Here is an 18,569-nt window from a genome sequence, read left to right on the forward strand (position 1 = left end):
CCCATGTGTGTCTCCCGTGTCCTCAGTCCCCTATGTCCTTCCCAACGTGTCCCCTCGGCTGATCCCCTCCTTCTGGACATCCATGTTGTGCCCACCCGGACACCCCTCACTCCTCCTCTGTCACCTGGCCAGGCCTTCACGGAGCTGCAGGCCAAGGTGATGGACACGCAGCAGAAGGTGAAATTGGCCGACCTGCAGATCGAGCAGCTCACCAAGACCAAGAAGCACGCCCACCTCACCGACACTGAGGTGATGATGCTGGTGGACGAGACCCGCATGTACGAGGGCGTGGGAAGGATGTGAGTACCCGCTGGAGAGGGGCTGACCCCGGCTCTGTGCGTGGGGAGAGGGGATCCCAAATTCAGGAGGGACATTGGAGTGGGTTCAGAGAAGGGCAGTGGAGTGGGGGAAAGGGTCTGGAGCACCAGGAGCAGCTGGGGGAGCTCAGCCTGGAGAAAAGGAGGCTCAGGGGGACCTTCTCGTTCTCTACAAGAGAGTGGAGCCGCTCTCTGGGGTCTCCTCCCAGGAAACAAGGGACAGGACAAGAGGATGCAGTCTTAAGCTGCACCATGGAAGGTTTAGTTCGGACATCAGGAAGAATTTCTTCACAGAAGTTGGTGATCAGACATTGGAATGGGCTGTCCAGGGCAGTGGGGGAATCACCATCCCTGGAGGTGCTTGAGGACATGGCACTCAGTGCTCTGCTCTGGATGACAAGGTGATGTTCAGTCATAGATTTGACTTGATGATCTCAGAAGTCTTTTCCAACCTGACTCTGCAATTCTGAGACTCCCCAGCCTGTGTCTGTACAAGACCTCCAGGCTGCTTCCCTGGGCAGAATCTCTCCCCTTCCCAAGGAGCACACCAGCTTTCTCTCAACACATTTGTTTCCTTTTTCTCTTTGTCTTCCATTTTTAATTCTAGCAATCTACCTGGCAGTGCAGTGAGGCTTACTGGGTATTACCTCTTGGGGTTAGCACTGGCTGCCCTGGAGAAGGGCTGTTATGTATGAAGGCCTTTGTGTGTTTTTGCTTGCTGGCTCAGCACCCAGCCCTGATGCTCCGCCCAGGCACCTCGGGAAAGTTTGTAATTTTGACTAACAGAGCAGCACTCTGATGCCAAACAGCATTTGTGAGAAGGCTCTCACAGATCTGTCCAAACTCAGTAATTTCCTGTGTGCACCCCCTGTGCACGGTTCATGTTCTACAGAAATGCCCTTTGCAGAGTCGTGCCGAGGAATGGACCTAATGCCATTGCTTGGATATTTTCAAACCTTTGGAAGTGAGCATGAGGCTTGTGTGGGTACTCTCAGTGCACTAAAGATGTTCTTCAGTTGTTAGGTGGCTGTCAAAAGAAACACCTTAAACCAGACTCGAGGTGTTTTGATTAATTTTCCCAACACACTTCGGTGGGACTTCGGCAGCCTCTGATAGAAGACCGTAATAAGTGGTTTCAGATCTGAACCACGTGCTTGCCTGGCAAATATCCCACTAGATTTCTGTGTGTCTTGATTTGAGAAACAGGATTTCTCCCCTGCTGTGATTCTTCTCTCTCGTCTCCTGTGTGTTGGGTAACAGTGATGACTGCTCATCTCGGCATGTGGTTTGCGAAACGGCGGATCTGCTCTGACTGCTGCTGAAAGGGGTGATTGTATCGACCTCTCCCCCACCCTGCTTACCCCACCTTCTCCATGTCAAAGGGCATGATCACAGGGCCGAGCAGTGAGCCAGGTCAGGCTGGAAGTGCCCTGATCCATCAGCCCACGCAATCTCCAGACCGAGTTTGGGGCGGTGGCAGGACGGGGAAGCCAGGAATGGTGTGTACTTTGCTGAGGCTTTTCAGGTGAAGTTGTACCCAGGCTAATGGAGCTATTCACAGTGACAGTCCCCTTCTCGGTTCCCACTAAATAAACTTTCCCAAGTAGGTGCATTAAGTGCTGAGTTTGGTGGGGATGCTGGTGACTGGCACCTGAAAAGGAGACGCGTTCTGGCCCCTTGCGAGAGGCGACTGATTGGCCCGGGCAGGCTGTGGATGTGGTAAACACTCGTGTTTGGAGTAGTCATGAGATGTCTCAAGAGGGTTTTTTTCTGTTTGGGTTTGTCAAAGAGCAGACAGGTGAAGAGCAGAAGATAATTCTGGAGTCAACATGTTTTTCTCAGGCTTTTTTTAAAATCCAAAAGTACAGAATACTTCTGTGGGGAGAATTCCCTCCAGATACCTTAGAAGTGTGAGTGTATTGGTGTTTTGTTGGATAGTAATCCTCTCTGTGAATCAGCTGTGGGGAGCAGGGATGTTTGGGTGATGCCTACAGTGTATTTTTCTGCTTCTGCCTCCTCCTTAGGGTTAAGAGATGCATTCTTTGTGTCCTAAGCCATTTACCCTTCTCCTTTGTGCAGGAGCTGCAGGAGCCACAGTCTTCTGGGAGTCCTGTTTTCCTTTCCATGACCAGCCAGGTGCCCTGGCAGCTCTGGCTCGTCAGGGATGGCAGAGGCGCCGGCAGGAAAATATTTGCATTATGAGAGTATTTAAAAACTGAACTCTTCATGGGCTTTGCTGTACTAGTGGCTGTGCAAATATAGCTTGAGAGACTGCTCTTCTTCTGAACACCTCTCAGCCACTCTGTTTTAACTATTTTTTTTTTGTCCTGCCTAAGCTTGGCAGGGTATTTCTGTGAGCTTTGCCTGTCCTGGCTGTGGGGCTGCAGCTTCCTTGCCAATTGGTGTGATCTGTGCACCAAGGACACGAGGCACTTCCTGGAGCCCATTCCAAATCCTAGTAGAGAATTTATTGCTGAAATCTGAGCTTTTAGGAAAGCAGGCTAAAGCAACCCTTGAGCAGGAGTTAAAATCCAAGGGCAGTCTGGCATCTTTTGCTCCACTGGTGACCAAAAGAGGTGGTCACTGTGGTTCTTCTGGACATAAAAAACATGTTCTGTGAAGTGGAATAGCAGGTGTTTTAATTTGTTGGCTTCATTGGCTTGCTTGGACGTGGAGTTTGGCCACCAAAGGGATATTTGGGATGTCTTAATTTGATTTGCATAGTCCAGCATGCAAATGTTGGAGCTCTGAAGAGTTCCAGTTACCCAGGAAGGGTGGAGGTTTGCGTCAGCATTGACTCTGATTATCAGAGCTCTTCTGCTTGAATAGCTCAATTCTTTGAAATAAGTTTTGTGTTTCTATTCCTGTACTCCATTTTTTTTTTAATTTCCTTTTTTTATTTCTCCAACCCATTTAAGTTGCTACTTAGAAAGTGCCTTCTGATAGGGTGTCTCTGTTTTTTGTCCAGCTGTGTTGTTTTGGGCCCTGTGCAGAGGGCCGGGGTGTACAGTTCTGTAGGACAAGATACTCGAGGTTTTCATGGAATTGGAAGGCTCAGGGAACAGTGGTGACGTGCTGCATCCTGGGAGGAAGTCTGTCCAGCTGGGTACTTCCTTCCACGTTACTTGGAAAACAGTTGTGTGGTTTTTGTTCTCTGAACCCCCAGCCTTGAGCCTCCTCCCTTCCCAACAGGCCTTCCCTGCGCTGCTGGTGAACGTGAAAGTCCGTTTGTTGTTCCTCAACTTGGTCTTCCTCTTTTTTTTTTTATTGGTAAATATCACAGTTTGTGTAGCAAACCAAAGCCTTGCTGGCCTCCACATGTGGAGCTCGACTGACTCTTGCCGAAGCTATTTCTGGTTTGACACGAGAAATGTCAGTGCCACATAGTACGAGCTGATGGATTGCCATGCACTGTACATGTCCGTGAGGCTGGGATATCATCTGAGGGGTGGCGTCTTGCCAAATACATTTCACTTCTGTTACTTCATACCCTTTTGAAAGGCCTGTTACGTAGCCTGAGACAGCTACCACTGTGCTGGGCTTCTGCTTAGGCTGCTTGGGAGCTGATATCATCGTGTTGCTTTGAGAACTATGCTGGAAGTTTAAGCTTCAGAATTCTGTCTGAATATTTCGGACCTTTCCCTTTACATTCTTTTACCCCATAACCTGGGTGAGATCCTTATTTACAGCAGAAAAATGTCTGGCACTTGTGTGCAGGGCACAGCGAGGAGAGCGCTGCAGTTTGTCATGCCATGCCAAAATAGACACTCAGTTTTGGTTTGATATTGCTTTATCATCAGTTTACTTGGGCAGCAAATGGGAGAACCCTTGCAAAGAGAAAATATAAGAAAGCAAAAATCAAGCAAATGCTGTAGCAAAGCTTTATGTTCAAGGTTTTCTGCAAATATAGTGTGTTATCCCAGCTGTTATCCCTATAAAACGACTTTGTGCCCTTACACTATTTTACAGGACAGCTGTAATAATATGATTTTGTCTTTTTTTTTTTTTTTTTTAAAGAGTGGTTCAGATTTTTGGAGGCTGAACCCTACGCAAGTGAAACCTGAGAGAGGATTAAATGTCCTTGATCGTTCCTGGGACTTAAATGCATTGTGGCTTTTACTGTGATTCCTGGTTTTGTTCGAAAATGAGACATCATCAGTCACTGGAAGCCCGTTCCTGGACCCCTAAGGACAGCAGTCAGTGCTGCACATCCCTCCATGCAGCTGCATTTTCACTCTGTTTGTGTGTGTGAGGTGTGTGTTTGATTGTACCAGTGCAGATCCAACGTGCTCAGCTGTCCTGTGATTCCCGTGTCAAAAAACTCCTAAAGAGCTGAAGGACATGCAAGGCTTAATCTTCCTGGTTCAGTTACTAACTATAGGCTGGCCTGTGAAATCCGAGTGGCTTCTCCATGGCCCCTCTCCGTGGGTACGGCTCGGTGGGGCGCTGGGGCCCTGCCTGCCGAGGAGCTGACAGGTGCTGCAGGCACAGCCAGCACGGCTTCAGGAGGGAAACTCCTGCTCCTCAAACCTGATTTCCTTCCATGACAGGGCAACCCAACCTAACTGATCTAGGAGAGCCAGTAGATGTGATCTTTTTGGGTTTCGGTAAAGCCTTTGATGCTGTCTCTCACAGGATCCTTCTGGACAAACTGTCCAGCCCACAGCTGGATAGATAAACACATCGTGTGGTGGGTGAGCAACGGCCTCCTGGGCTGGGCACAAAGGGTGACAGTGACATCAGGCTGGTGACCTGTCACTAGTGGGATTCCACAGGGCTCCATCGTAGGCCCTGTGCTCTTCAACATCTTCATTAATGACTTGGAAGCAGGACTGGAAGGGGTACTGACTAAGTTTGCCCACACTAAACTGGGAAGAGCTGTTGAGTCCCTGAAGGACACAGAGGCCCTGCAGAGAGACCTTGATAAATTAGAGGTGGATTCACCAGCCATATGAAACTCAACAAGGGAAAGTGCTGGATTCTGCCCCTGGGATGGGGCAACCCCAGATGCACGGACCGACTGGGAATGAGAGGCTGGAAAGCAGTGCTGGAAAAGGGCCCTGGGGGTCCTGGTCAATGGCCAGAGGGACAGTCAGCAATGCCCTGGTGGCCAGGAGGGCCAACCGTGTCCTGGGGGCATCAGGGAGGGGATTGTCACACTCTGCTCTTTGTGGCCTCACCTCGGGTTCTGGGGGCAGTTTTGGGCACCATAACATCAAAAAGACATCAAGTTATTGGAGAGTGTCCAAAGGAGGGACACGAGGATGCTGAAGGGTTTGGAGGAGAAGCCTTACGAGGAGTGGCTGAGGACACTTGGTTTGTTCAGTCTGGAGAAGAGGGGACTGAAGTCAGACCTCATTGTGGTCTTCAGCATCCTCATGAGGGGCAGTGGAGAGGCAGGTATTGATCTCTTCACTCTTATGACCACTGACGGGACTTGAGGGAACAGCTGGAACTGTGTCAGGGGAGGTCTGGGTTGGATCTCAGCAAAAGGTTCTTCCCCCAGAGGGTGGTTGGCACTGAACAGGCTCCCCAGGGCAGTGGGCACAGCACCAAGGCTGCCAGAGCTCAAGAAGTGTTTGAATTCAGTGGTGATGAGTTCCAGGGACCAGCATGTTGCTGTCAGCCTTTGGTCAATATGTGGTTTATAAACTTGAAGCTCCTCCACGTAGCTATTGAAAAAGGGAAGATTTATTTTCACTATGTGTGTAGAAGTTACTCAGGCACTGAACTGTGAAGAAAACAAACTTTGTGTCCAGCTGCTTGACCACTGTTTCTGCTGTACCTTGAACGAGGCCAGGGGTGTTGAGAGCTGAGAAGTCAAAGGTTAAATGGGCATAAACCAAAAAGTTTTCTGTTACCCAGCTGATTGTCATCCCCTGCGAGAGGAGCGTAGCTGGTCTGAGGGCTCCTTGCTTTCTGCTGACAGTGCTGGGATACTGGGAGTCTGGACTCATGGATTTGGTTCCAGCTCAGAAAGGGAGCTTGTTCCTGTGGGCACAGGCTCCTTTTCTAACTTGACATCCGATTTCTCAAACACATTCCCTCCACTGCCCTTCCCCCGCGTAGTTCTTGATCTTATTCCCGCTGCCCTGGGCTGTTCCTTTGTTATCTCCTGGATATCTTGGTCCAGTTACAGCTCTCCTGCCCTGCTGCTCCACAGAATTTCTCCATGCAATACCAAAACGTCAGAGGGAGAAAAGATTTCCATGGCTTGTGTGCAAGATGTCTATCTGCCCTGTTCTAGGAAACAGCTGCATTTCTTTTAAAAAATCAGCTTCAGACAAGAGAACTTGGACGCGCCTCGTAAGTCCGTGTTTGTCAAATGCATAAGCAACATAAACAAGGGTCTTAAAATAAAAATAAAACTAATAGCTAATTTAAAATAAAAATAGGTCTTTTACTTATCCCTTCTTGAAGTAAGCCTGTTGGTTGTAGTCCCCCACCTACTGTGTGGGTGTTCTGATAGAAGATTAACGATACAGCTTTTCCTCGATCCTTGCCTCCCTTGCCTGGGGACATTTAACTCTTTAGGAACATTTTTCTCCTGGGACTAGGACTATGACATTCGAACAAGTCTGCTCCATTATTTTCTTTATCCCTAACTTTTTCCCCAGCTGACAACAGACAAGACAGAGAAAGGAGATACCTGAGTAAACTTAGAGGAGGTGAAATCTAACTGGAGAAAAGAAGGGTCAGGAGGGAGACAGGCTGCTCCTGCAAACTGCCCTTGTTGCTAGAAGAGGCAGTTTGATCTGCTGTGATCCAGAGGCAATGTACTGCCATGGAAATGCCACAAAGCCCTGAACTTGCAGGTCAGGCTGTTGTGGCAAGTTAGGGCTTTAAAAGGGCACCTTGGTTTTGTCCCAGCCTCCAGAAAGGGGGAAGCTGGGCTCCCTTGCAAATATAACCCATCTGTTGGTTCAGTGGCTCAGAGTTCTGTTTGAATACATGCTAGACAAGTATTAAATGTTTTTTGAGGAGCTTAAAACTGTTCCTGCTTTTGTGACTTGCTGTGCCAAATGACTGCAAAACCATTATGGAACATGACTGGCTGATTTCTGAAGTTCTCCAAGCATTTAAAATGCCACTCTGGTATTCTGAAACAGCAAGAAACTTCCATTTATTTTAATATTTAGTGAATTTAAAGTACTGTATTTTGAGTCTCTTTTCCCATTTCCGGAAGGAAATACTGGGATAAAGGGTGAGAGTCCCTGGGGAAATACTGAATGCTAGAGTGTTTCTTTTAGGATATAGGGCTGTTTCTTGGTTTATCATGGAGGATGTGGCTTTCCTGCAGTAGAGGAGAATGGCCAAATCATTGGACCAAAGAACCAGTGGGAGGGTCCCCATTTATTCCCTAACTTTGAGGATGCCCTTCCAGGTGTGGAGTCAGTGGATATCCAGCCAGCAGGGAGGGTGTGACAAGGTACTCAGGGCCCACAGCTGTTGGATCTCTGAGCTGGTGTGTGTCAGAATAATATATAAGTTATATAAAATATGTCAGAATAATGTATAAATTTTATGTGGAACAACCTTAAAACAAATGAGAAGTTTAGTTCTGAGCTTCCTGACCTTGCTGCCTGAAAGAAGGAAGGATTCATTCATGACCCCTGCATTAAAACACTGAATGAAACACCAGGAAACCCATGCTGGGGGATGAGATCTCCATTTAATACAGAGATGCAAGAACCAAAGTGCTGCATCAAATCTCGAATGAAATGCAAGACGACTTCTGTCTCGAATTCTTACTTTGTTTTCTCCAGAACTATTTGCTGAATTAACAGAATGTTTCAGCCAGTTTAGGAGAAAAATAAATAACTCGGGCTTTCTGAGAAGAAATGCTTTTCCAAAATAACAGCCAGCCTTTTTTTGGTCCCCAAATGCTGATTCTAAGAAGTTTGTTCTTGCTGATTAGGACACAGCAGTGTGATTGTTTTGGTGCTGGCTAATTTAGCTCCAGAATCCAGAAATATCTGTCTATTAGTGTTATGCTTGAATTCTTTTGGCTCCGTTATCTTTGCCTCCACTGCTGTGATGTTTGCTGTAGTGCTTTGATGCTTTGTTCTAGCAGGATTTGGGATGTGCAGAAGCCAAGGCTGTGCTATTTATCCACAAGCTGGGTCTTCCTCCTCACTTTGCATTTCAAAGGTTTCCTTCTGGGCAAGGCAGAAAGCATTTTTTTTTTTTTAAATTCTTTTATTGCAACCATGGATGGATTTGCTTTTCAAAAGAGGTGTATCCTGATTTTGCTAGTTTTCCTGTAGAGGTTCTTGGAGAAGGGCTGCTGGTGAGAAGGGCATAAGTTTGCCTGTCAGTGCAGCAGTATCTCCATGTCACTTCATTTGCTACTGCAAATTTACCTCTCTGATCACAGAGGATTTACCAGTAGTAAAAAAAAAAAAAAAAACCTAAAATAGAAATTCCTTTAGAATTGGTTGACCAGGGTATTCACACCAACATTTGCTTGTGCGACAGCTTGTTTATGTTTTCCTTGGTGCATGTTCATGAAATATTGGAAATATTTTATTTTAATTTTTTTTTAAACATTCTTCCATAAGAATTTGCGGGGAATTCTTAAAAATAGAGCAGACTTTAGAAATGGCTCTTGACTTCCTATTATTGGAAAAATTGTTTCTGTTTTCTGCTGCTTGCAACTTTCAAATATGGCACAACCCAGACTGGGTTGTGAAGAAATCTATTTGAGGTGCATGTGCTGGTTGGTGTGTTGTTGTCCTCCGAGTTCCCTTGGCTTAAAGAAGCTACAGCTCATCATTTCTACAGACTAACAAATTATATTAAAGCAAAACTGGAAGATAAAAACACTATGTAGTGAGGAGAAACTACTCATAGGGATTTGAATCCCACAAACTGCTGTTGTGCTTGCTGTTTTCCCACTGCTTTGAAACTCAGATGTTATGAATTCCTGTACGATAGAAGGGAGGCATTTGCTTGCCTTTTTTTTTTTTTTTTTGAATTCCATTTATGTCAACTGAGCCTTCTAAAAGAATTCGTGATGTTCATTAAAAGCAGGCCACGGTACTATTTTATTATTATGGGCTGTTCTATATTTAATGCACATTTAGAGGTATATTCCTGCTTTCTTTTTTTAAAGAACCAAGCATGAACAATGGTATAAATCTACCCTCTAGTTAAGTGTCTGGCAATGCAGAAACTGCTGTTTGCAAGCTGTGTTACTATCTTGGCTTGGGGTAATGTAATATGCTGTAGCTATTGACAGATTCACCCCCCCCCCAAAAAAAAAGTGACAGCTCAATGTAAACACGGCCCGAAAGCGCAGCCCCAACCCCTCGGCGGGGCTGGACGCGGCGGGACGGTCCGTGCAGGGGTTTGAGGAAGCAAACAGGGTGGCACTCTTTGTTCAATTCCTTTAGCTCCTTAAAGCAAATAGGTTTATGGCTTACAGACGTTCATCTGAGTAAAAGTTACCCTGCTTGGGGCCTACGTAAGCCGGGGTTTGGCCGGGGTCCAGCGCGGCTAATCCCCGTCTCCGCGTGCTCCGGTGTGTCCGGCTGGGCTTGCACAGGTCCCGCTGCCCAAACGGCTCCTGCTGCTCATCCACCTCTCTCCCAGGGCGGCAGGAAAAGGACACGTGAGCTGTGAACTGCTGCTCCTTGGAATGTGTTCATATATTAATCCCCCCGATATAAGCTGCGGGATTTGTTTTGCTGCGAGGTATGTGGGAATAGTTGGGGTCAGATGTTTTGAGGGCGACCCAGTGAGATGACTGACCACTAAAATAGATGCAAACGTAGGAAAAGCTTCAACTCATCTGTTCCAACTCCATCTGTTCTGAACCAGCTCTAGTTAAGGCATATGATCTGTTGATGGGAAAGTCAAAATCAGCCTGAAAAAATGTGAAACCCTTAGATATGAAGGGTGGCAGCACAGGCTATAATTAGTGATGATTTTTGGTTTTTCTTTTTTTTTTTTTTTTTTTTTTTTTTTTTTTTTTTTTTTTTTTTTTTTTTTTTTTTTTAATATTGCTTCCTTGTCTTGTTTGGAACTGGGTAATTCATCTGGGGTGACTAAAACTGGAATTTTCTGGGGTAAAAGCAGGGCCTGTTATGAGCTGCATAGAGAATCATTTACAGAAGCATCAGTAGACCCTGGGAGAGTGGAAGGGGACTACTGTGCACGACTGGCTTTGGTTCAATCAAGCTAGATTGCTTGGGATCAGCTCCTTGGAAGCCTTTCTTCCATTGGCTTTGAACAGTACTTAAAATGCAGTAATCCCCTACTGAGTCTGCTCAAGGCTTGAGCAGCAGTGCAAGTTCAGAATTAAAAAGCATCTCTAAATAGATAAGGACATGACTGAGCTTAGCCCAACTTTTCTCACGGAACGGTCTGGTGGAAGCGCTTGGTTTCAAGGAGCAGCATTTTCCACGTAAATAACCGCTGTGTTATACCACAACATCTTAGGTTGTTTAGAAACACAACAAGGATGTTAAAACAATGTTATGGCTTTGGAGAAAGTTGTTTGTTTTCAGTATCTTAGGTTTTTGTAGAGAGTTTCCCAGATGCAACGAGAACTGTAGAGCTGACGACACAGTGACTCTTTATGTGAGATGGGGGCCAGGTGAATGGACTTCTGGGTCTGTTGTTCATCACTATTCTGGCAAAATAGCACTGGACACTCCTGCCTGTAAAATTGTCTCTCTGGAATTAGGCAGAGGGCTGTGTATCCATCCATCTTGGCATGGGGAAAGCTTAGGCTTCCTCTGGTACCATGTGCTGATTCTTTCAGGGATCTGTGTGGAGCCAAGTGAGAAGGGTTGCTTGGCAGAGTGGCTGGAGAGAGTCCCATGGTCTGTTTTGGGACTCCTTCCCTCCTGATTTTAGTACTTGCCAGTGCCTCTTGCACTGGCAAGCCGGGCAGGAGAGACATTAGAACCATGTTCCCTAAACCAGCAAGGGAGAGGAGAGGCTGCTCATGACTCCCACTGGAAGCTCCAGGCATAAAGGCTGAAGCTTGTTGCAGTTGCAAGTCAGAAAGCAGGGATTCTTCATGGAAAACGTGAACTATGAGCATCACTGGGACTCCACCTTTAATAACTTTAATGACTTGTATGTCATAATGAAGAGTGGCGTGTGCTGAACAAACATCTCCATAACCTCATTCATTAAGAGGCAAAACTTTGAGTATCTAATATTATGTCTCAAAGTCAAGTAAACAGTACATTTTGGTGCAAACAGGCTGAGTTATGGAATTACTTACACTGGGGTAACATCACTTTGTGGGTGTGAATGTGTGACACAAAGGAGCAGATGGATGATGAAGTGGGGCAGCACTGCTGACCTGACGAGAGCCCGAAGGCCATTTGGGCCAGAGCATCAGGGAGTGCAGTATAAACACTGATCAAACTAAAATTATAAAAGAAAACCACAGTTGGGAAGGGGTAAGAGGTCCCTTCAGAAGGAAACAAAGGAAGAGCCTCAGAGAGCGTATATAAACCACTTTCTCTGCCTTGGGGAAACAAAATTCCTGATGTGGAGCTCGGAGAGGGAGGAAAATAGAAACAAGTGGGAATATTTAGAGCGAGGTTTCTCTTTCAGTTCCCTCGTGCTCTATTTTTGTTCCTGGTAATGCACTTGAGAACCAGCAGTCACTGGGAGACTGGAGCACGTAGGTACAGCCAACTGGCAACCTCTTGGCTCTGCTCCATGGAGCTGTTCTTGTTGGCAGCCCAGGTCTGGCTGAACACTGCTGTCCTTGGGGACCCCACTCCTCTGCAGTTTCCTTTTCTAATTTTCTTTGTTTTGTTTTCACCATTATCTGTGGACGTTGGAAATATTATCAGTTCTCTGGAATGGTGCAAATCCTGCTCCGTTTTTACTGGCCATTCCCTTTGAAATGGGTGGCCTGCTGAATCCTGGAATATGCTGGAGTGGGTAGCTATCCATCGGGATCACTGATTCCCAGCCCTGCATAGGACCTAAGAATCACACAGTGTGCCTGAGAGCATTGTCCAAACCCTTCCTGAGCTCAGGCTGGTTTTGGTGTTGTGATGGGGTGAACTTGTCCATCCTGACCCAGATATTTCTGATGTTAATTTAACAACAGTAAAAAAGTTCCCGTGTGAAGAGGTGAGCGTTACTAAGCTTTGTAATTACTGAACATGGTGCTGAACACGTTTTTGAATCACTGTTTGACAGTGTAGGTGTCATGTTTGACAGGTTAGTGTGTGCTGTGACACTTCACTGAGAGAAGGCAGATACGGGTGAACTCACTCGCCTGGGAGAAGATTTGGTTTTGATTCTGAGGACTGGCAGTTCTCAAACCCCATCCCAGTTCAACATAAGAACTCAGGGAGCCTTCCATGGACTCCAGCAGAGCTGGGGAGTCCTCAGAACTTCCCATGGTTCTTCTATGAGCTTGAAAAATCTGTAGATAAAATAACTACACGTAACTGAAAGCAGGCAGCAGAATGACACTGGCCTATTTCTCTGGGTGAGTGAGGAGAAAAGAAATAATCATCGAGTTGGTGTATTACTTAGGGTAATTGGAAAAGTGGAATTTAGATTAAATTTAAACTCTGGTTTATTACAAGTGCCCTGCAGCACTTCTTACTTAATGAGCAGAACAAGCTTCTGTTTTTTCCAGGTGCTGCCATAAGGTGAAAACTTCGGCCAAGGTCTCTATCATGTGTTCATCCCAAACTAGATGCTATAAAACTGATGAGTTCTTTTGAGTCATTCTTATGTTGGAAAGTGAAGCCAGATTTAAGTAGTTAACTGTGCATTTTGGATTTGTAGCTTCAGCTTTCAGAGAGCTGGCCTTTGGCGGCTTCCAGGGCAGCCCCTGTGTGCTTTAGGCTGAGGGCTCTGTGGTCTCGTGGCGGGGAATTCAAAGGGGTGGCTTGAAGACAGGGCTGCTGAAGACCTGCAGGATGCTGCTGCCAAGGCATCTGCTCTGCTTCTGGGCAAGAGTGTGAATGGACACAGGTTCCAGCCCTCTGTTTTATAGCAGACAGGATGGGGGTGGCTGTACTTGTGCCCAGCTGCCCGCACGAGTCCCGCCAGTGCTAACTTCAGCCATCCCGTTTTAATTTGCTGTCACACACGTCTGCCAGAGCATTGCAGGAGCCTGGGAGGGAGGATATTTTCCCCAATGACTGCTGTTGACATTTGCAGAATAGAAGTGAAGTCAGCCGGTTGTTTGTGGGAGGTTTTGGTGCTCGTGGCTGTTCCCAGCCAGCCGGGATCGCCCAGCGCTGGGACCTTCCCAGCTGCAGCACGGGGAAAATTGCTCAAGCTGTGTTGGTGGGGAACGTTGTTTTTTTAGGCCAGGGACGTCAGGGAAACCAAAATGATCAATCTTTGCTGTACAATTTGGGGAAGCAAATGAGAAGGGATTCCATTCTTCTCTGCTGCCCCCACAAAAAAGGAAATAATTCAGGAAATGTTCACATACACAGGCAGGCTCGGGGAAGCGGTGACGTGGGAAGGGACTGATGGCTTTGTGTACAGAGGGCATCTTGCAGCTCTGGTTTTCACCAATGGCAGCTACTGCAAAAACAAGGCAAAACTTGAGTATTTACCAGGCAAAGTTTGAGCGTTCACCCCAAAGTCTCCAGGGGGGTGTGTGAGAAGGCTGATGATTTTTATTCTGGTGTTGTAGGTTCGTGGTAAGAGCGTCAGAATGAGGTGGTTGCTGGTGATCCTGAAGAATAGCTCTTCTCTGGCTAGACCCAGGCTCTGCATCTAATAGCAATGTAAATAATTCCTCTTTCCTAGAAGGGTGGTTTTGGACTTGATTTTCACAAGAGTGGGCAAAACTTGTGTTTTATTTCAGCAGCCTGGTGTGTGCTAGGACCCCAAACCATTCCCACTGTGTGTACCTAGTGGGAAAAGGGGGATTGAGGGCACAAGAGTCTGAGTGAGCTGTGTTGGTAAGAACAGGAGTAAATAGAGAATAAAGATGATGCCAGCAATAAACATGAGCTGAGACTGGGAAGAAACAAGGAGAGATTTGAGAAAATTGCGACATAAAAGATACAGCGGAAGTTCCAGTGGAAAAGAGGAGGTGAAGTGGAACAGGGAGAGAAGAGGGAGGAGGAGGAGGATGTGATCGCTTCATGCAGTTAATAGCAGCCCCAAAGAGAGTTTTAATTGGAAACCTGTTATAATTAACCACGGATTTGCTCCCATGCGTTTCAGGAATGTGTGTGGCAGGTAGTTTTCCTTTTGGCTGTTGTGTTGCTGATGCAGAGTCCGTTGGGGTTCCAGCCAAGTGGCAGATCCGTGTTTGTGTTTACCAGGCCCTGAGCAAACACGTTAATAATGTAATTTGTGGTGGGAAATGACACTGCAAACTGATTTCGGATTTTTCTGTAGCAGACGGGGAATGTGCTCTGATTCTGCCCTGTCTAAAGCTGCTCTTTTTAACCGTTCAAGCACGAGCTCCTGTCACCTGGCAGGAATACACTGACCCTACTTGGTGCTGGAGGAGACCTTGACCTCATTGGTATGACCCGTGGAGGCTCCTTCTAAATCCCCTGGGGGACTTTCTAAGTAGGGAAGGGGTTGAATCTGCAGCTTGTACATTCTTTATGTCTGGAAGGATGAAAAGCAACCATGGAGGGTTCCTCAGATTCGTTTGAACTTAGTTGTCCTTTACCTCTTTGTGGGATGACAGTGCCATGTGCTGGAGAGCTGCTTTGAGTGCTGGTGCTCCTTCAGAGGCTCCTCTGAGCGAGGCAGGCAGCTTTCTGCTTGCTGGTGAGCAGGACTGCAGGGACTGAGATGTTGTGGATGCATCTTCCAAATCCCTTTGGCAACTGAAAACAGAACAAGTGGAAACCAGTGGCTGCTGTTCCGGTTAAAAACAGCCACATCTCATCCCACAGAGAAACCCTTGGGCAGGTGAAAGCACGGAAATTTGGAGGTCCAAATTGGACCGTGGACACTTCCAGGGATGGGGCAGCCACAACCTCTCTGGGCAGCCTGTGCAAGGCCTCCCCACCCTGACAGTAAAACCTGTCTTCCCTATGTCCAACCTAACCCTGGCCTGGTGTGTTTAAAACTGTTGCTCCTTGTCCTGTCATGATAGGCCCCGGTCAAAAGTCCCTCTCTGTCTTTCATATAAGCCCTTTTGGTATGTTGAAAAGCTGCAGTAAGGTCTCCCCAGAGCCTGTTCTTCTCCAGGTTGTACAACCCCACCTCCCTCAGCCTTTCCCTGTGGAAAGCTTTGGTTTTATTGTGTAGGTTTATTCACCTTGCGAGCGCTACAGAGGTAATAAATGGCTTTTACCTGGTGGAAGAGTCTTCCTTGACTACACGCAAACAACTGGTTTAAATCCCTTTGAAGAGAAGATGCTGACAGATTCCCCTTGCTATCTGTGTGCCAGAGCTGCTTCCAGATCATTCGAGGACACTGAATGACAAGGGAAGATATGTGTGCATCCGTGTTCATCCTCCAAGAGCACGGATGAGGTTGGTGGGCCTTTGGGACCAACCTCTGTGAGCTGGCAGAGGAATTTCTCCTGCCTCAGTCCCAAGCACAGGGATGAGGATGAACACTTAGGAGAGGTGACTGTAGTTTAACTTGGGTGCACACAGTTGTAAAAAACGTCCAATGTTGTCTCTCTCTTCTTTTTCACTTGTAGGTTTATTCTCCAGCCTAAAGGAGTGATTCATAATCAGCTCTTAGAAAAACAGAGGATAGCTGAAGAGAAAATTAAGGAATTAGAGGTAAGTTTCAACAGCTAATAATGCTGAAAGTAGAACACTGAAGGTCAACAAGATGCTGTTTGCTACATCTCATTTTTAGCTGTTAACTTTCATTCTCAAGGATTGTAACGAGGTGAAACACAGAGCCTGTTACAAGTAACCTACAAGTAACTCAGGGCATTTGGTTCCTTTCCTAGATCTACACACCTGTAGGGATTGATTGTTCACTCTGTGTCCTGATGTGAAAACTGGGGGTGAGGGATTCAAATGAGATTAGCAGGAGCAGGGTTTAAAACAAGCAGAAGGATGTTGGTGTGGTCATTTGCTGCAGATAAGTGATGTGAAACTTCGCCAGTGCCGTGGGTATTAAAAGGTTACGCTGGCCCAGGACAATTACACAAATTCATGGTAGAGAAATCCATTGAGAATTACCAAATATGTAGAAATGGCATCCTGCTCAGGAAGTCCCTGAGCTAAAAATGTCTGGAGGCTGGGAAAGTATGAGGAGGAAGTACCGTATAGGCCTGTCTTGTCCTTACGCTCTGCATCTGCTTGATGAGTGGATCTGTGAGGAGATGGGAGATGGGACTTTGTTTTGACAGTGTGGTCAGAGCACTTCTGTGTTCTCATTTTTATCTGGTTGGAGTATTCAAGGCAGAGAAGGATATCTAGGAAATAAAAAGTGGCGTCTGCGCAAGTTCCAGTGTTCAAACAAGCTATCTAGTGAATCTTGACTATCTTCTCGTGGCTGCATGTTCTTCTTAGAAGATGTTCAAAATGTACTTTTCCAAGGCTGTTAGTGTGGGTTTTTTTTTTCCTTAATGCTTCTAAAGTATCATTAATACAAACCCCTGTTCATTGGTCTTTGGGGAATGACAGGGAAAGCAAAGGCTGAGTTGTGTTAAGCTTCTTATCCCTTTAGTGTTTCGCAGAAAGTGAGTGTGGAGACCAGCTAAGCAGGGACAAGAAGGAATAGGAAGTCAGTTCTCAAACCCGCTCAGACCTGTGCAGTTCCATCTCTGTTGTCCCCTATTTACACTGAAGTAGAAGTTGAGTTTGTATTTTTTTTTTTAATTCCTTCTTAAAACTCAGCCTGCCTGGGGAGCTGTGGAGTAAAACCCATCCCCATGGGTTGTGTTGCCTGGAGTGTTTTCAGTGCCAGATATTTAAGGGGGGTTGTGTTTCTGCTTATGAGACCTCAGGGCAAACAAGTGCTCCGTGGACAGGTTGTATATTTAAGGTGATGTGGAGGCAAGGCACAGTTATGTTTACAGTTATGTGATAAAAGCAGTTGTATCCTGGCTCCTGTGGAGCCATCCCTGATGCCAGTGGCTCTGTGCAAAGACAACCCTGCGACTGGGCTTGGAGGACTTCCTGGCAGCACCTCTGGGCTTGGGGGCAGGTGGAGCGTGGCTGGGCAGCCTCTGTTTACAGACTGCCCCTCGGGTTCCTGCCAGCTCCAGGGGCTGTGGTCAGCTTTGTGCCCTTCAGCCGTGCATCTGGCTTTCTTCCTGTTCCTGGTGGGGAATGATCTTACCTCCTGAACTTTCTGATCGCTGAGTTCGGCAGATTGGATGGAATTCCCTCCAAATCACAACCTTTGCCATTCTCACACAAAGCCTCAGACCCGGCTGCATCGCAAATGTTGTTTTTCTGCTTTGTTGCTGAGTCTCTGGTTTGTGACCATTGAACTGAAGTTCCCAGCAATAGTGACTGTCTCAAGAGGTGGTTGGAGTGCAAAGATTGTTGCCACGTGGGTTGGTTTTTCTTTTTAATCACGGATAGTAGGGCTCAGTTTGCCAAAACCTTCCACACTTTGTTTTGAGTGAACATTCAAGTCTGTCTTTTAACTAATCTGCTTCCAGCTGACTCTGGCAGTTTTGTGAAAAGGGATTCCCCGTGGAAGAGGACAAGCACTTAGACAACTGACATTTCGGGGGAAATACCTGAATCCAGCTCAGAGAGTACTTATCACAGGAGCAGGGGATTTTGCTTGTCCTGAAAACAAGTAGTGACCGAAGCAGGAAAGAATGTGAAACTTTGTGACCTTGTCCTTGCACCGCATCATTGTAAAATAAATATCAAACCAAGAAAGGTTAAAGCTTCCCTCTATCCATTATTAAAGCTGGAAGGGTTTTAAAGCGTAGGTTTATATTTTACATTGTTAACTACCTTATTACTTACTCACATTTCTCATTTTGCATAGCTGAATCAGGCTGGTCACAGTAATCCCCCCAGGGCCAGGACGGTGTGGCTGATCTGGTTACTCATGTAGCCTGAGCTTGAGGCAGTTGTGCCTTGCTGTGATGACACTATTGCCAAGGGATTTTGAAATATGTATTTTTTGATACATGCCTGAATCTGAGAAATGCTGTCCCTGCCACCTGGGTGCTGTTTGCAGAGGAGCACAGCACAGAAGGTCACTGCTGAGCTCCCCTGGAAATCCATCCAGCTGCATGGCAAGGAGAGCTCCTGAGTGCTGCCTGTTCCTGGAAATGCAGCTCTGACTTGCTTCCAAGGTGTGATCTGGGTTTCCTGACATTCACAGCTGTCAGTGAG

The 18,569-nt window shown here is 46.6% G+C and overlaps 1 protein-coding gene across 1 annotated transcript in view; it reads left to right on the forward strand.

Annotated features, from left to right (window-relative positions):
• PFDN1 (prefoldin subunit 1) overlaps nt 1–18,569 on the forward strand; it is a 32,198-nt gene that overhangs the window by 431 nt on the left and 13,198 nt on the right. Inside the window, exons 2-3 of the mRNA XM_027888610.1 lie at nt 133–299; nt 15,947–16,031. Of these exons, the coding sequence (XP_027744411.1) occupies nt 133–299; nt 15,947–16,031 (252 nt within the window). The remainder of the gene's footprint in view (nt 1–132; nt 300–15,946; nt 16,032–18,569) is intronic.

Source organism: Empidonax traillii, unplaced genomic scaffold, assembly GCF_003031625.1.
Source record: "Empidonax traillii isolate 1590-97213 ecotype Southwest subspecies unplaced genomic scaffold, ASM303162v1 scaffold242:size1152717, whole genome shotgun sequence".
In the NCBI taxonomy this organism is placed as follows: domain Eukaryota; kingdom Metazoa; phylum Chordata; class Aves; order Passeriformes; family Tyrannidae; genus Empidonax; species Empidonax traillii.